The following is an 18,459-nucleotide window of genomic DNA, read 5'->3' on the forward strand; positions in this document are numbered from 1 at the left end:
AAATTCTGTTTCCTATCAGGGAATAGAAACAAAACCAATAAAATAAAAAAAATTTAATGAAGTTATTATACCACATTCTAATGAGTTCAAATGTCCACACAGTGATTTCCTGCCTCTAATAGTCTCAATTTCTCAGGCCTGGACACAGGAGAGGTTGGGCAGGAATTACCCAGGAGAATTTAAGTTCCTGGAAATGCCCCATTATACAACCTCAGGAAATAAACAACTGATATTTTATAGGGACAACTGTTTGTTCCATAAATGAATGTGGCAAGAATTTATCCTTCAAATGTAAGCTAAATATATACAATCCCATCAACCCACATAATGAAGAACTATCGACGTTTTTGAAGCAGTATATTGCATTATGGAAACATTTGATACATGTTCAAACCAGGGTTGATTGCTTGAGAACATGGAGCGAAACAGTCCCTTTCCTTTTCTAATACTCTTTAGGGTCTCAATGACGCTATGCTGAATGGGACCAGACACTGCCAGGCTGTACACTCTTCAGTACTGAACACTGGATACAACTCATGATTTCACAACTTTTTGTGTAAAATATTTCCAGAAGGAGAACTTTTTTTTGCATTGCAAGGATTCAACCTACGGTCATGAACATATATATATATATTTTTTTGGCCAGTCCTGGGCCTTGGACTCAGGGCCTGAGCACTGTCCCTGGCTTCTTCCCGCTCAAGGCTAGCACTCTGCCACTTGAGCCACAGCGCCGCTTCTGGCCGTTTTCTGTATATGTGGTGCTGGGGAATCGAACCTAGGGCCTCGTGTATCCGAGGCAGGCACTCTTGCCACTAGGCTATATCCCCAGCCCCATGGTCATGAACATATTAGGCAAGTGCTCTACCACTGAACTACAACTCCAGACATGAAAAATAATCTTTGTGGTATAGTTTAGTAAAGGATAAGTATGAGAATTTCTACCTTTTAAATTCAATTAGAGTTAGGTTAACAATGAAAAGAATTAAATTTCTGCTGTATTTCCTTGCTACTAAAAGTTTCATCTGGCTAGGAGTCGGTGTCTCATGCCTGTAATCCTAGCTACTCAGGAGGCTGAGAGATGAGGTGTGTGGTTAGAAGCCAGACTTAGCCGAAAAAAATGTCCACTTGAGACTCTTATTTCCAATTAACCACCTGAAAACCAGAAGTAGAGCTGTGGCTCAAAGTGGTAGAGTGCTAGCCTTGAGCAAAAGAGCTCAGGGACAGCACCTAGGACCTGAGTTCAAGTCCCAGGACTGACCAAAAAAAATGTGGTCTGTCGATTAGCAGCATTTTTTTTTGTGCCAGTCCTGGGCCTTGGACTCAGGGCCTGAGCACTGTCCCTGGCTTCTTCCCGCTCAAGGCTAGCACTCTGCCACTTGAGCCACAGCGCCCCTTCTGGCCGTTTTCCATATATGTGGTGCTGGGGAATCAAACCGAGAGCTTCATGTGTAGGAGGCAAGCGCTCTTGCCACTAGGTCATATTCCCAGCCCGATTAGCAGCATTTTAACAACATCCTCTGCGATTCTATTTGAGTGATTCCTGTGCTAGACAGAATTGTTGTGACTATTCATGAAACTCAAAGGTATGAGGAAAATTCATGTCAGAAAGGACAAATATATATGTGTCTATATGTATATATATGTATACATATAAGGAGAGAGAGAGAGACAGACAGAGAGAGAGAGAGAGAGAGAGAGAGAGAGAGAGAGTGTTGGTCCTGGGGCTTGAACTCATTTCCTGGATACTGTTCTTGAGTTTTTTGCTCAAGGCTAGTATTCTACCACTTAAAACTTAGCTGTACTTCTGGCTTTCTGGTGCTTAATTGGAGATAAAAATCTCATGAACTTTCCTGCCCCGTCTGTGCTGGCTTCAAACCACGATTCTCAGATCTCAGCCTCCTGAGTAGCTATGATTACAGGCATGAGCCACCATTGCCCTGCTAGACCATTTTTTGTTGGTCCTCTGGCTTGAACTTAGGGCCTGGGCACTGTGTCTGAGCTTCTTTTGCTCAAGGATAGTGCTCTATCAGTTGAGCCACTTCCAGATTTTTCTAGGTAGTTTATTGGAGATAAGAGTCTCATGGACTTTTCTGCATGGGCTGGCTTCTAACTGTGATCCTCAGATTTCAGCCTCCTGGGTAGCTAGGGTTACAGGTGTAAGCTGCCAGCACCTGGCTTAGACAAATATTCTTAAAGCGCGTTTTCAATATGATAGTCCAGCACATTTTTTCTCATTATGGCATCAGTCTTAAAGAAATCATAAAACTCCATTAAAAGTGAAATCCCATCAACATTTTGCATAGTTTGAAAGCCATGACCTATAGGTCACTTTGTCCATTGTTAAAAACCCAAAATTTTAGTACAAAGAAAATGGATGGGTATTTTCTGGAGCCCCTTGTGTAAATAATGTATTAAAACTTCTTTCTAGCTAGTAAGTCAAGCCACTTTGAAATATGCTGCTTAAAAAATGCTACCTGCAGGGCTGGGGATATAGCCTAGCGGCAAGAGTGCCTGCCTCGGATACACGAGGCCCTAGGTTCGATTCCCCAGCACCACATATACAGAAAACGGCCAGAAGCGGCGCTGTGGCTCAAGTGGCAGAGTGCTAGCCTTGAGCGGGAAGAAGCCAGGGACAGTGCTAGGCCCTGAGTCCAAGGCCCAGGACTGGCAAAAAAAAAAAAAAAAAGCTACCTGCTCACTGGGCTGTTTAATGGAGAAATAACTCAGTCTGTACACTTTGAGTACAATTCAGATACCACACAGATGTTAGGAAGTGGAATTAACATAAAATGTACATCATGAAAAATCACCTCATGTGATGCCATTAATACATTTCTCCCGCTGAAATACTTGCATTTGCAGGTATCTGTTTGAAGAAAAACTTTAAACACGATGTAAGGTGGAAATCTTTCACCATTAAATCTGAAATAAAGACAAAAAATTAGTCATATGCCATCAGTTTGGGGGTTCATTATTTCTTCCCCTTGTACTTAGGGTAACTCACACAATGTCTCCAAGATAGAGCCAAGGCTATAGCCAAGAGCGTGTAAAAATGCAGCAACGTCCTGGGTAGTGGTGGCTCACGTTTGTAATCCTAGCTACTCAGGAAGCTGAGAGCTGAAGATCCTGGTTTAAAGCTAGCCTGAGCAGACAAATCTGAGAGCCTCTTTATCTCCAATGAACCAGCAAAAAGTCAAAAGTGGAGCCTTGCCTCAAGTGGCAGAGTATCAGGATTCAGCAAAAAGGCTAAGGAGAGAGTGAGAAGCCGCCTAACTTCAAGTCCCAGTACTGGCACAAAAATAATAAACAAAAATGCAGGATGAAGCCAGGCTCTGGTGGTTCACACCTGTAATCCTAACTACTCAGGATGATGAGATCTGAGGATTACAATTCAAAACCAGCATTGGCAGGAAAGTTTGCGAGACTCTTATTTACAATGAACTACCCAAAGCCAGAAACAGAGCTATGGCTCCAGTGGTAGGGTGCTAGCCTTGACCAAAAAAATTCAGAGAAATTGCTTAAACCCCGAATTCAGGCCCTAGGACCAGAAAAAAAACCCACAGGATGAAAAGGCCCATATGTTGGTGTGCTCACAACTATCACCATAGTAGTGTCAGACCAGACACAGAATGGGAGATGAGACCTGCTCACGGCAACTTTCTTGCTTTGCTTTTGGTATGGTACTAGGTTTTGGAATTTTTTTTTGCCAGTCCTGAGCCTTGAACTCAGGGTCTGAGCACTGTCCCTGGCTTCTTTTTGCTCAAGGCTAGCACTCTATCACTTGAGCTAAAGTGCCACTTCTGGCCATTTTCTATATATGTGCTGCTGGGGAATCGAACCCAGGGCTTCATGTATACAAGGCAAGCTCTCTTGCCACTAGGCCATATGCCCAGCCCTGGTACTAGGGTTTGAACTCAGTGCCTCATCCTTACTGGGCAGGCACTGTACCACTTAAGCCATGTTCTCAGTCCCACCCTCCTTTATTACTTTTGCTTTAGCTACTTTTTGGATAGAGTCTCATACTTTTTGCCAGGGACAGGCTTGAAACCACAACCCTCCTATCTATAGCTCTCCTTTATAGCTAGTATTACAGGTGTGAATCACCATACCTGGTTTGTTGATTGAGATTGTGTCTTGCTAACTCCCCATCCCCCGGGGTGGGGGGGCTGTCATGAAATTGCCATCCTCCTAATCTCTGCTTTTCAAGAAGCTGGGGTTGCAAGTGTGAACAACGCCACTCTCGCATGTCAACTTTGGGCCAGTGTCATGCCTTAGCTTCTTCACATAACAGATGTAAATAAAGACAACACATTTACTTTATTATTATATCCTGAGAAGTTACAAGGACTTAAAAATAATTTTGAAGGCTTCTTCTTCTTCTTCTTCTTCTTCTTCTTCTTCTTCTTCTTCTTCTTCTTCTTCTTCTTCTTCTTCTTCTTCTTCTTCTTCTCCTTCTCCTTCTTCTCCTCCTCCGATTCCGCCTCCTCCTCCTCCTCCCTCCTCCCTTCTCCCTTCTTCTTCCTTCTTCCATGTTTTTTCTTCTTCTCCTTTTATTTTTGCCAGTCCTGGGGCTTGAATTCAGGGCCTGAGCACTGTCCCTGAGCTTCTTTTGCTCAAGGCTAGCACTCTACCATTTGAGTCATGGTGCCACTTCTGGCCTTTTCTATTTCTGTGGTACTGAGGAATTGAACCCAGGGCTTCATGTATGCTAAGCAAGCACTCTACTGCTAAGCCACCTTCCCAGCCCTCTAACTATGTACTCCTTGGAATAAATCAGCATAGATATATTACCTGAATCTGACTTTATACTTCATGCTAGGATCTTTGATGAGTTGGGCCTCTATAGGACTCACTTTCTTCAATATTTCATATGACGCATAGTATTCCTGAAATAGATGACAAAGCTGTAAATAAAAAATACTGTCCTGACCAATTTGCTGACAACAACAGATGATGAGTGGCAAAGTGGTCAGAATTCTGTCCTGGGCTTGGAATTTTAAAGAGGTAATTTCCTATCTTAGCTCCTCAGTTTATCATCTGTGCAGCCTTGAATCAGTCAATGAATCTTTTGGGCTCTTCAAATTTGAATATATGTCCACAGGCATTATTATCTCCCTATGCCAATACTTTACAATCTACCGTTATTACCAACAAACTTCTCTGTGTATCTACTATAGACTTTAGCATCATGAAGGTAGGGACAGTTTCATTCTTCTTTAGCACTATATTTCTAATGTCTAATACAGTGCTTGGAATATACTAGATGCACAACAATTATGTGAGTTTGAATGAATCACTGTAACATGAGGATGGCTATTGTAAGTTTATTTATATATATAATATTATATATGTATATATACATATATATATATATATATATATATATATATATATATATATATATATATATATATTGGTGTTGGTCCTGGGACTTGAACTTATTGTCTGGGCACTGTCCTCAAGCTTTTGTGCTTAAGGTCACCACAACACCACTTGAGCCACAGCTCCACTTCTGACATTTTGGTGGTCAACTGGAGACAAGAGTCTCATGGATTTTCCAGCCTTGGATGGCTTTGAACCATGATCCTCAGATCTCAGCCTCCTAAGTATCTGGGATTACAAGTATGAGCCACCGGTGCCCAGCGAGTTACTAGATTTTAAGCACCCTTTATATTCATAACCTTATTTAATTCTAAACAACAGTAATAGTATTAAAATACTATCACCCCCATTTTACAAAGGAGAAGCTGAGGCAGGGTGTTTTGGTAATTTACACATGCAGGTAGTAAACGGGAAACAATTCAAACTTAGATATTTGACTCTAGAATTCTCACTCAATGACAGTCAATCTTATGCTCATGATAATTACATAAGTGTGGAATAAAAGGCTTTTTATGGGCTGGGAATGTGGATTAGTGGTAGAGTGCTTGCCTAACATGCAATGAAGCCCTGGGTTTGATTCTTCAGTACTACATAAACAGAAAAAGCTGGAAGTGGAACTGTGGCTCAAATGGTAGAGTGCTAGCTAGCCTTGAGCCAAAAGAAGCCAGGGACAGTGCTCAGGCCCTGAGTTCAAGCCCCAGGTCTGGCAAGAAAACAAAACAAAACAAAATTTTTGTATGCAAAAACAATGGTCAATGGATACAGATTGTCAAGAGTATATTTGGTGGGACTTCTCTGAGGTGTTGTTATTTTATTAACACCAAAAATACGTCTGTCGGTCTGATGATGAAGAACATAATACTTGAGGCTTTATCATCTTTTCAGGGCTGATAAATGTGTGTATGTGTGTGTGTGTGTGTGTGTGTGTGTGTGTGTGTGTGTGTTGGTTATGGGGCTTAAATTCAGGGACTGGGCACTGTTGCTTAGATTTTTGCTCAAGGCTGGCATTTTACCACTTGAGCCACCCCCCAACTTCCAGGTTTTTGGTGGTTAATTGCAGATAAGTGTCTCTCAGACTTTCCTGCCTGGGCTGGCTTTGAACTGAGACCCGCAGATGTCAGCCTCCTGAGTAGCTAGGATTACAGCCATGAGAAACCAGTACCCAGCTGATAAAAATTCTTTTAATGTGACAATCATTTTAATGTGACTACTGGAATTTGCGATTAGTTTACTAGGGGAATATATAGTACTATATAAAGAAGGCTTCATATTCTGCTGGCATTGCTACAAGGTTTTTTTGTTGTTTTGTTTTTGTTTTTGTCAGTTGTGGAACTTGAACTCAGGTCCTGGGGCGCTATTGCTGAGCCTCTTTGTGTTCAAAGCTAGCATTCTACCAGTTGATCCATAGCGCCACTTCTGGTTTTTGAGTGGTTAATTGGAAATAAGAGTCTCACAGGACTTTCCTACCTGGGCTGGCTTCAAACTGTGATTCTCAGCTCTCAGCCTCCTCAGTAGCTAGGATTACAGGCGTGAGCCACCAGCACCCAGCTTGGAGTTGTTTTAGAGGGAAGGGTTCATACACCTTTAAAAAACCCAACCCTATACACATGGTATCCAGAAAGCTCTTTTTTTTTAAATGTTTTTTTTATTAAGTACTTGTACAAAGGGATTTAAATTCTACAAGTCAGGTTGAATACAATGAATTATGATCAATGTCACCTTTTCCATCATTCTCCCTATCTTTCCCTATCCCATCCCTATCTTCAAGTTCTGCAGTTCAATTTTTACATAATGTACATTGTATATAATGATCACATTTGCTCACCCTTCTTCCCTCAATTCACATGCACTCCCTTAATGACCTCCTTTGAAGAACGTGTTCCAACTTCCTGGTATTCGTTTTGTTAAATGTTAGTTGTTCAAAGGAATTACACTTTTGGACTCCTTCCCTAAGTATACATCCTTTACATGATTTGTTTTTTTTACTCAGTTGGGATTATATTCTTTATACTGTTCTGACATCTTTTTTTTTTTTTTTACTAATAAGCTATCTTGGGTATCTTTCTATTGCAGTCATGTTAATTCTGTGAGGTTTAACACTGCCCAAACTTCCTTGCTGTTACACTAAAAGTGACAATGAAATTGTATATATTATAGAATGGATTCACAGAAATGAGATTGTTGGTAGAAGGCAAGAACATTCCTATTTTATTTTAATATACTGCTTTTTTTCATATTAGCATCAATTAGTTATACAAGGCAGTTTTGTATCTATGCATAAGAGTACTTTTAATTCAGAGGTTTTTGTTTTTAGTGCCGAGGACTGAACCCAGAGCCTCAAACATCCTTAGCATACAATGCTACCACTTAGCTATACCCCCAGCCCCTAATTTAGAGATTTTTACTGTTCAAAGATCACTGTCTTATATCTTCAAGCAAGTAATCAAATTTAAAAAAAAAAACTGAGAAACTAGTTGGGTGCTGATGGCTCGTGCCTATAATCCTAGCTACTCAGGAGGCTGAGATCTGAGGATCACCAAAGCCAGCACAGGCAGAAAAGTCCCTGTGAGACTCTTATTTCCAATTCACTAAAAAACAAACCAAACAAACAAAAAACAAACAAACCCAGAAGTGGAGCTGTGGCTCAAAGTAGCATAGCACTAACCTTGAGCTCAGGGACATCTCCCAGGCCCTAAATTCAAGTCCCATCACCCCTCCCCGCCCAACCAAGAAATTGTCAGGTGACAGTGGCTCATTCCTGTAATCCTAACTGTTCAGGAGGCTGAGATCTGAGCCAGCCTAGGCAGGAATGTCCGTGACACTTACCTCCAATTAACCACTCCAAAGCTAGAAGTAGAGCTATGGCTCTAGCTTTCAGCAAAAAACCTCAAGAGACAGTGCCTGGGCCCTGAGTTCAAGCCCCAGGTCCAGCACAATAAAAATATGTTAATTTCAGAAAAAGAAGCAACAGTGATTCATATTAAATTCACAAATATGCATTCAGGGTTAATAAAAGAAGCAATTCCAGAACCTTATACATTACAATTATGTCTAAACAGAAGAGATAAAGAAGGCTAGCTATACTATCTCTAATGAACAGATTCTTCAGCTTGATAAGCAATTAAATCTATGAGATTAAACATAATTAAAAATAAATGTCAGAGAAAATAAAAAGAAAAATACATACCGCTGCACAGATTGTGTGTTTTAGAAGTTGAAATAATGATTTGTCCAAATGAATAAGCCAATTTCTTTGAATTATTTGAGCTGAAATTTTTCTAATAATTATAAGAAGAAAAAAATTAGTTTATATTAAATATTTATCATTTTTCTAAAATCTGGCAGAACTTTGAAGTTCTGCATCCTCTTCTTGTACCTCCCCATCTCCCATGCTAAGTCTGACTTAATGAAGAACATTTGGATGTGTTAGTTGGAATTGGTCATTTGTAGACTGTAGTCAGAATTGAGAATACAAAATACTTAGGAATATTTCCCTTGTATTAAAAAAGTCTGGCTAAAATTTATTAAATAAAAACCTTAGATATACTGAATGTATCCTTAAGAGACAAAATCATTTATGCCTTAAGATGATTTCATTGCAGTAAGTACTTAACACTGTCCAGCCTGCTGTCAGTGGCTCAGGCCTGCAATCCTAGCTACTCAGGAGGCTGACATCTGAGGCTCGTTGTGTCCCGCCCAGGCAGGAAGGTCTGTGAGACCTTTATCCAGTAAACTACCAAAAAAGCTAGAAGTGGGTGCTGTGGCTCAAGTGGTAGAGTGCTAGCCTTGAGCAAAAGAAGGTCAGGAAAGTGCTCAGGCCCTGAGTTCAAGCCTGAGGACAGGCACAAAACAAATAACAATAACAACCCCCCCCCCCCGAGATTCACTGTCTACCTAGTTCAAATGTGATGAAATACTGTGTGTAACAGCCAGTTATAAGAGGCCTAGTTTTCTATTGCAAACCGATGACTATGATGTAGAAGATAAAACTTCCTTCCTTGGCTGGGGTGCTGGGGGCTCACAACTGTAATTCTAGCTATGCAGAAAGCTGAGATGTAAGGATTGCAGTTTGAAGCCAGCCCAGCAGGAAAGTCTATGAGCCTCTTATTTCCAATTAACCAAAGAAAAGCTGTGACTCTACTACCATTTGAACTACAGGTTTACTTCCAACATTTTTTGGTAGTTTATTGTAGATGAAAGGCCCAAAGACTTTCCTGCTCAGGCTGACTTTGAACTGTGATCCTAAGATCTCAGTCTCCTGAGAGTGCCACCCACCAGTGGCTGGTTAAGTCTCGCTAACTTTTATGCCTGGGCTGGCTTCAACTGGAGGTCCTCTTTTGTCTCTCAAGTAGTTAAGATAATAGGCCTAAACTATCACACTCAGCTGAAAGTCATTTTAAAGCACAAACATCTTTGTAAATTTACCCAACTAGTTTTTTTTTTAAGTATCTGGGTACGTTTGGAAATTGTTCAATTGTGGGATAAGATGAAAGGTAATTACCGTTGTTTTGCCTTCGCCTTTTCCAGTTTTGCCAATTGTCTTTCCTGGATTTTAGCTAATATTTCAGCTTCTGATTTTTTAGTAGGAGCACGTGATGCTCTTGAACTTTTCGTTTTCAGAGCACCGGTACCTGATGCTCTTGAACTTCTCATTTTCCCAACAGTGAAGTGATCTGAAAGTATTCAAAGGAATCCTTTAAGGTCAAAATCTATATTCTTACGTCATTTGCACTAGACTCAAATGCTATATGATTACACTGCTAATTTTAGAACCTTTTCAAAAAAATACAGTATACTTCTCTTAATACTACTGACAGTTTTCTTTCTTTTTTTCTTTTGCAGTGCTGGGGCTTGGACTCAGGGCCTGAGCACTGTCCCTGGCTTCTTTTTGCTCAAGGCTAGCACTCTAACACTTGAGCCACAGCGCCACTTCTGCCTTTTTCTGTATATGTGGTGCTGAGGAATCGAACCCAGGGCTTCATGCTAGGTAAACATTCCCAGCCCCCAGGTTTCTTTGTTTTTTGTGCACTAAAAATATTCTTTGGTATGCAGGAAAATCTGTTAGCCTAACTCCAATCACATCCTCTTTTTTCCCCCTCCTCCACACCACAGGTGGAGTTAACTTTCAAGCAATAATTCAGTCTTTTGCTCTCCTATTACTACTTCAACCAACTTGCTGGACACAGAGGCACCTGGCTAATTGTGGACTCCACAGGGCCTAGTGAGAGGAGGATTTTTATATTCTTTTTTTTTTTTGGCCAGTCTTGGGCCTTGAACTCAGGGCCTGAGCACTGTCTCTGGCTTCTTTTTGCTCAAGGCTAGCACTCTACCACTTGAGCCACAGCACCACTTCCAGCCTTTTCTATATATGTGGTGCTGAGGAACTGAACCAGGGCTTCATGTATATGAGGCAAGCACTCTACCACTAGACAATATTCCCAGCTGCGATTTTTATATTCTTATTTGTAAACTTCTCATCCTACTTTTGTCAAATAGGTCTGAGACTTGGGGCAAATCAATGAACCTCTTGGTGGTTCAGTTCCCTCCTTGGAAAAGTAAGATGCAGAGTACTAAATCATGTGATTCTACCTCTAATTTTTTAGTAATGCTTTAAAGCATTGCTCTAATTTGGATGCAGCCTCCCAAATTCCTTGTCATGACATCAAAATATTTTCAAAACAAAATTCTAGTAATGTGTCTCCTTTATGAATTTAATAAAAAAGCTAATAAAGACTGTATTTTTGAAGTAGTCATGAACACAAATGACATTTTGAACTACCTTTTATGACTGTAACACGGTATGAAAAATATCTCTGCTTTCAACTGATGACAAAGTCACAGGTACTGCTAATACTACTGCCTACACTATAATCAAAAGAAATCCTAACGTTCAGTTAGAGGTTAGCGAAAATGAAGTTGTCATTTTCCTCCTATCTGAATTTACCCCTGTAAGTAAAAAGTACTCCTGCTCAAACTTATCACTGAGCTTCCCATGTTTATATGTGTATTATATTACTGAGGTGAGGCCTTCTTTTTCTTTTGGGAGATGAGGATAAGGATAGGGACGGGGATGGGGAAGGGGCTTGGAATACACAATTCTCCTAGGAACTAGGAAAACAGCCCTTAACACTTGGGAGTTGGCTTGACACTTAGCTAGGTCTTAGTGTTTCCATTTCCTAACACCACCTAAAGTTCTAATATCACAGTGAAGTTCTGCTTTCTTGGATTTGCTCCCATATCCTATGACGAATCTAACACTCTTACTAAAATGCCCCAGTTTCCTTCAAATGTGCATTTGTTTCCCCAATGAAAAAAACTCAAGCTCTTCAGGGACAGATGTATTCCTACTGGTCTTTTTTTTTTGCCAGTCCTGGTGCTTGAACTCAGTGCCTGGGCACTGTCCCTGGGCTTCTTTTACTCAACGCTAGCACTCTACTACTTGAGCCTTGGCACCACTTCTGTCTTTTTGAGGAATCGAACTCATTAAGCCACATTCCTCTACAGGTCTTCTTAAGAGGGTAGTGATATGCCATTGCACAGATCTCAATATTTGAGTACCTGTCTAGATCGGGCCTCCATTTTCTATAAGATGATTATAGAAATACAGACTGCAGGGGCTGAGAATGTGGCTTAGTGGTAGAGTGCTTGCCTGGCATACATAAAGCCCTGGGTTCAATTCCTCAGCATCACATAAACAGAAAAGGCCAGAAGTGGGACTGTTGCTCAAGTGGCAGAGTGCTACAGCCTTAGAGCAAAAGCTGCTCAGAGACAGTGCACAGGCTCAGAGTTCAAGCCTCAGGACTGGCACACACACACAAAAAACAAATAGACTGGAATTTGAAATACATCCTTATTAGACAGCCTAAGACTATTTTAGGCTAAAGCACAGATGTCAAGGAGTTTGAATCCTGGCTTCTGACTTCATATTAGTGATGTTTTTGTTTTTGGTGCCTGTCTTGGGGCTTGAACTCAAGGCCCAGGCGCTGTCCCTGAGGTTTTGCTCAAGGCTAGTGCTCTACCTCTTGCGTGACAGCTACACTTCTGGATTTTTTTGGGGGGTGGTGGTGGTGGTTAATAAGAGTCTCAGGGACTTTTATTCCCGGGCTAGCTTTGAACCTTGGTCCTTGGATCTCAGCCTCCTGAGTAGCTACGATTTCGGCTGTGAACCACAGGTGCCTAGCCGTATTAGTGATTTTTTTATTCTGGTTAGTAGCTATTAATTGCCGTTATCAATTACTTCTACAATACTAAAAAACGAATACTTGATTCCAAGTAAAGGACTTACAAGTGAAGGGGGGGGGTGGAATAAGAAACCTGTCAAGGGACTTTCACAGCTAAAGGATGTGGCAAACTGAAATTCGAGAACTATTCAGTCTGCGGCAAAAATCTAACGATCTTTCATGAGGTCAATCCTCATACTCAAAGCGTGGACTCTAAGAGGACTTCCAAAGTCTTCTGGGGTCACCGAAGCGCCCTTGCCGGGTCGATTTAGGCGCCCGGGATTCCCAGCCCACACCCCTGGGCATCCACTAGTACCGGCATCGCATTGGAGGCCAATTCCCAGAGCCGCTTCGCACCTCCCTTCCCTCGCCGCAGCGAGCCGCTCACGAAGAACGGACGCTTTCTGTTGCCTAGCAACAGCCAGCGAGGAGGCGGAGCTTCCACGCGGGCGGGTCTTCCGAACGCCCGCCATCCAGACGCCACCAGCCGCTGCTACGCGACGCCGCTTCCAGCCCCTTTGGTTTGAAGCAATTCTTCATTGAACTGGCAGTGCTGCCGTCACAAACACCTCAGCCCGCTTGCGGTCGAGGGAATCACGGCCCTACCGGGCCTCCGTAGTCGCCTTTCTGTAGTAGGCGGTGCCAAGGCCGGGGTGACCCTGCCGGAGCCGCTGCTGCCAGCGACATGTTCAAGGTGAGAGCGTGGAACGGGTTCCTGCTGTCATCGCCCCCTCCCGGCTGTGTGGAGCCCTTCCCACGCCCTCGTGGGGCCTCTCCCGGGACCAGGCCCGCTTCGCCTCCACCAGGCTGTTCCCGCCTCCGGGTCGGCGGCGTCCTGGTCCCGCGGTTCTGTCACGAGTCGGTTTCAGGGGAGCGGTGGCCGGGCGGAGGCGTGACCGCCTCGAGTGGGTGGGATAGTCATGGGGGAGGGGGGCGTGCTTCCGTGGGTAAAACACTTGGAAAAGTTCAAGTTCTTCCCGCCAAAGAAGTCACCTCCCCTGGCTTGCCCTTTAGGGATCGTGGCTTGGGTTGGGTCAGCTTTGGTTGCTTGGGCAGGGTCTGGTTTGCAGCCTGCCATGGGGGGGTGGGGGGCGGTGGTCCTCTTCAGAGGAGCGGCGGCTGGCTGTGGGGGACGCTGGTTTGGGAATGGCTGAGAAGGAAGCTGGACTTTTACTATGCTCTCTAGCGAACTTTACTAGATGAACAAGTCCACCCCCTTAGTTTTGTGTTTTTTATTTCCTGTCTGTCGTGGGGCTTGAACTCAGGGCCTGGGCGTTTTCCCTGAACTTTTGTGCTCAAGGCTAGCGCTCTACCACTTTGAGCCACAGCGCCACTTCCTCCTTTACGTTTTTTTTTTTTTTTAAATTCGGTCCTTTGAAAGACATCAACTTTTACAGTGAAGACTGAGTCTTAAAAAACAAACAAGCAAACAACAAAAAAAGAAAAGATGGTAATAAAGTCTCCAAATTGTACCTTGCTCATTTAAAAGTTCCATCGAGCTTCAATACGCTCTTGGGCACATTAGCAAATGCTACACAATCGGACTGTGGTTGTCTATTTCTGGTATTCCCACTTTTTAGCCGTGTGGTCTTGTTTAAGTCATTTACCCTGATGCTAAAAATGGTGAAATTATGGTAATAGCCCCCATGCCATAGTGTTTTTAGAAGTAATTTGATATATGTAAAGCCATCAGAAATGGCTCTGGTATGCTCTCAGTTTTTACTTTGTTTTTACTCAGCTCACACTTTAGTCATCAATACAGATCCCATAAGCAACTTGCCATTCATTTGATATTTGTGTTAAATACCTATTACATGCCAACAGTGCAGCTCTGTTTTAGGGTTACCATGAGGAAGATATATATTGTGGCCAGTTTCACTTATGTGGAAAGCAATGATATAGTGTAATAGTAAAAAGGAGAGCCTTAGTCTTTCAAAGGCTTTGTAATTAGAGCTTAGGAGGTTTCTAGGGGATTAAAAATGATTTTTTTGCCAGTCCTGGGCCTTAAACTCAGGGCCTGAGCACTGTCCCTGGCTTCTTTTTGCTCAAGGCTAGCACTCTAACACTTGAGCCACAGCGCCACTTCTGGCTTTTTCTGTTTATGTGGTGCTGAGGAATCAAACCCAGGGCTTTGTGCATCCTAGGCAAGCACTCTACTGCTAAGCCACATCCCCAACCCCTGGGTAACCATTTAACTAAAATTAGCCACTGAAAACCAGTGCCTTCAAACAGTAATATCTCTTACAGTCTTGTAAGTTGGTTGAGCTGTTATACTGGGAGTTAACTAGTGTTACCCCAGTGGCTCAATTACACTGGCTGCTTGACTAAACAGTGGCTTACTTACTCTAGGGAGCATTGTGTGCCTCCAAATGCCTAGATTGGGCTTCACATGGTTACTGGGTTCCAGGAAGGCAGATCTTCATGCCCATTTATCTGCATCCTATTTGTTGATGATAAGTCACTTCTGGAGTTGCTATGGCAGGGGACTATAAAAGGGCATGAATATAAGGAAGAGTGGTTGATTGAGGGCCATTGAGTCAACAAGATTCTACATCAAGAAACCCCAGTTGTATTAGCAGTACTAGCCACTGATAAAAACCACAGTACCAATTCAAAGCAGACATTTTCCTATCCTATTAAAGTTGTTGCAGATCTCAAAATACCACTTGTGCTCATCACTACTTCAAAATTATGGAGGTTCTTATGGTTTACTGTTTTTGCTAGTACTAGAGCTTCAACTCAGGGCCTGTGTTTGCTTGGATTTTTAGCTCAAGGCTGGTACTCTACCAATTGAGCCACATCTCTACTTCCAACTGTTTGCTAGTTATTGGGAGATTGGTGTCTCTTGGATTTGTCTTCCCTGCCTGGCTTCAAATGATAATCATCAGATCTCAGCCTCCTGAGTCACTAAGATTATAGGTGATGTGAGTCATCAGTGCCTGGCAGATTTTTTTAAAATTTAATAAACTAATAAAAACGCACATATCCTGTATAAGAAGTGTGGGTTTAAAAATCTTATATAATTATTTTAATATAATTGTTTCATGCAGTTAGAAGCATTCTGATTCACCAAAAAGGCAAGAAATTCCTGAGGACTTTAGAGGAGGTTTCACAGAAGGAACATTTAAATTTAATTTTGAAAGATAGGAATGAATAAATCAGCTGAGTGAGCCTAGGGGTATGTATATCAACAGTGGTCCTTGATTTAGGGAAGTGTTTGTATCTCAGTTTGATCCATTAAGGGAAAGCTAAAGTCATGCCTGCTGAATATGTATTTTGAATAGAAAAGGATCACAACAAAACTTAGAGGACATTAAAATATAAAAAGTAAGTGAAGGATGAGGGGAGACCAAGAATGGAAGACACTTGAGAGGTAGATGCCTAGGAAAGTTTTTTTTTTTTTTTTTTTAAGAAAAACTTAGCTGGCACCAGTGGCTCAAACCTGTAAACCTAGCTACTCAGGAGGCTGAGATCTGAGGATCTTGGTTTGAAGCCAGCCCGTGTAGAAAATTCCCTATGAGACTTTTATCTGCAATTAACCATTCAAAAACTGGAAGTAGCACTGTGGCTCAAGTGGTAGAGTGCCAGCCTTGAGCACAAAGAGGCTCAGGGACAGCATCCAGGCCCTGAGTTCAACCTCACAACTGACAGAACAAAAAGAGAAAAAATTTTAAAGAAGATCCTGTGGATGAGGTCTGTACTAGAACACATTATCAGAGGACTTGGGTTTGATCCTCAGCACTGTGGATTGGGGGAGAGAAAGGAGGGAAGAAAACTAAGGGAGGAAAAGTTATAAGATCAAATTATGTTAGCATGCTTTCAGCAGAGGAAACTTGGTTGTTTAAATAGTAAGGAAAATTATCTCACAAAGTTCAGAAGAAGGATAGACCCTGGGCTTATTGAGTCACTGATTAACAGTGCCATCAGGGAATGGTCTCTTGGCTTTCCACAGTAATGTTGGTTTTCCTTATGGTTCCAAGATAATTGTTAGTAACTTGCACTTTTCTCATTCACTAGAGCAAGAGGAGAGAGGACAAAACTCCAACGCTTGGACTATGTTCTTCCTTCAGGTCTGATTGGACCAGCTTGTCTTAGGTGTCTGACCCTGATCCAATAGCAAGTGACTGGAGAATGCCATTCTCTCATTGGTTTAAGCTAAACACCAGTACTTTACACATGAAATTCAGAAACACAATGTGGTTCTTTTAGGAAGGAAGAGGTGGAGTGGAGAAAATAGTTCTGTAACTAACTGTCCTTGTTAGTGAAGTAAATTAGATGAGTTTGGGCAAATGTTCATTGACTTGGGCACTTAGAAAGCGCTCATAACTTTTACATATGTAGCTTTACAGTTTGAAATGCAAGATAAGCATAGGTTGAGGGCTAACTAAGTAAGTGAACCCACAGTTTATTGGCAAGGGAAGGAGAGAGAAGATGGTAATGAGAAGGAAATGTTGGATGAAGATTCTAAAGTTGTTTTGTGGTTGTTGGAATGTACAGTATTTGGCTGTGTTGAGGTCTAGGGAGGAATGTAGAGAAAGCTTTTGTTGTTGTTGGTTGTGGGGCTTGAACTCATGGCGTGGGTGCTGTCCCTGAGCCTCTTTGTGTTAAAGGCGATCACTCTACTACTTGAGCCACAGCACCACTTATGGTTTTTGAGTGGTTTACTGAAGAGTCTCCTGAGGACTTTGCTGCCTGGGCTGGCTTTGAAACTCAATTCTTAGATCTCAGACTCCTGAGGAGCTAGGATTATAGGCATGAGCCACTGGCACACAGCGAGAGAAAGGAGTTTTTACAAGGTGAGAGAAACTCCTTTTTGTGAGATGGAAAGAACAGAAGTGTGGGAATGGTTGGAGATTAGTGGTTCTCAGTAGAATGGAACCACCCCTTTAGGGTATATTTTGGACACTCCACAGCTGGTTCTTTGTCTTTAATTTAGTTGTGTTGAACATGTATTACATGAGCCATGTATTATAATGAGGTATAAATTTTTTTCTGGTCCTAGGGTTTGAGCTCTGGGTATGGGTACTGTCCTTGACCTTTTGTGCTCAAGGCTGGTGCTCTCCTACTTGTGCCACAGCTCCACCTCTGGCTTTTTGTGGTTAGTTGGAGATAAGAGTCTTACAGACTTGGGGCTGGAAATATGGCCTAGTGGTAAAGTGCTCGCCTCGTATACATGAAGCCCTGGATTTGATTCCTCAGCACCACATATATAGAAAAAGCCAGAAGAGGTGCTGTGGCTCAAGTGGTAGAGTGCTAGCCTTGAGCAAAAAGGAAGCCAGGGACAGTGCACCCAGGCCCTGAGTTCAAGCCCCAGGACTGGCAGAAAAACAAAACAAAACAAAAAAGAGTCTTTACAGACTTTCCTGTCCAAGAGGGCTTGGAACTGTGATCCTCAGATCTCAGTCTCCCAAATAGCTAGGAGTACAGGTATGAGCCATCGGTGCCCAGCTGAAATATAATTCTTATAAATATTTTCTTTTTTTACCATCAGATCAGTATGCTGATATCTTTTTTTCAGGACTTAGTGTGTATTAGTGAATGATAAATTTTATTTCAAGATAGCAAAAGTAGTATCAGATGTTTGTCATAAAATGGTCATCTTAGGTCTAGTAGTTAAGAGCTAATGCCTGTCAAATATTAATGTTCATATGACTCTTGTTAAAATCCAGATAACAACTGAGCAGGTCAGATTTTTCTTTTTCAGTGAGTTTTCATATGGTATAGATGCTGTCCATTCTCTATGACATTTTGACTAGTCAAGAATTGAGTCAAATAATGGATGTTTCTTGTGGTTGTTTTTATTTTAATTTTTTATTGTTATTATTAAGGTGATGTACAGAGGAGCTAAAGTTATATA

The 18,459-nt window shown here is 42.0% G+C and overlaps 2 protein-coding genes across 3 annotated transcripts in view; one reads left to right on the plus strand and one right to left on the minus strand.

The window, feature by feature from the left end:
• Positions 1-13,075, minus strand: part of C28HXorf58 (chromosome 28 CXorf58 homolog) — a 27,988-nt gene extending 14,913 nt beyond the window's left edge. Inside the window, exons 1-5 of the mRNA XM_048335491.1 lie at positions 12,960-13,075; positions 9,884-10,055; positions 8,570-8,660; positions 4,792-4,886; positions 2,811-2,922 (exon numbers count right to left, since the gene is read on the minus strand). Of these exons, the coding sequence (XP_048191448.1) occupies positions 2,811-2,922; positions 4,792-4,886; positions 8,570-8,660; positions 9,884-10,035 (450 nt within the window). The 5' untranslated portion in view covers positions 10,036-10,055; positions 12,960-13,075. The remainder of the gene's footprint in view (positions 1-2,810; positions 2,923-4,791; positions 4,887-8,569; positions 8,661-9,883; positions 10,056-12,959) is intronic.
• A 71-nt stretch (positions 13,076-13,146) lies between these two features.
• Apoo (apolipoprotein O) overlaps positions 13,147-18,459 on the plus strand; it is a 54,059-nt gene continuing 48,746 nt past the window's right edge. The window contains exons 1-2 of one of the 2 annotated variants that reach the window (XM_048336164.1): positions 13,263-13,296; positions 16,620-16,672. In XM_048336164.1, coding sequence (XP_048192121.1) covers positions 16,658-16,672 — 15 coding nt within the window. In that variant the 5' untranslated portion in view covers positions 13,263-13,296; positions 16,620-16,657. Of the gene's footprint in view, positions 13,297-16,619; positions 16,673-18,459 lie in introns of both variants that reach the window. The other variant, XM_048336165.1, reaches the window with a different exon arrangement.

Source organism: Perognathus longimembris, chromosome 28 (assembly GCF_023159225.1).
Source record: "Perognathus longimembris pacificus isolate PPM17 chromosome 28, ASM2315922v1, whole genome shotgun sequence".
Lineage (NCBI taxonomy): Eukaryota > Metazoa > Chordata > Mammalia > Rodentia > Heteromyidae > Perognathus > Perognathus longimembris.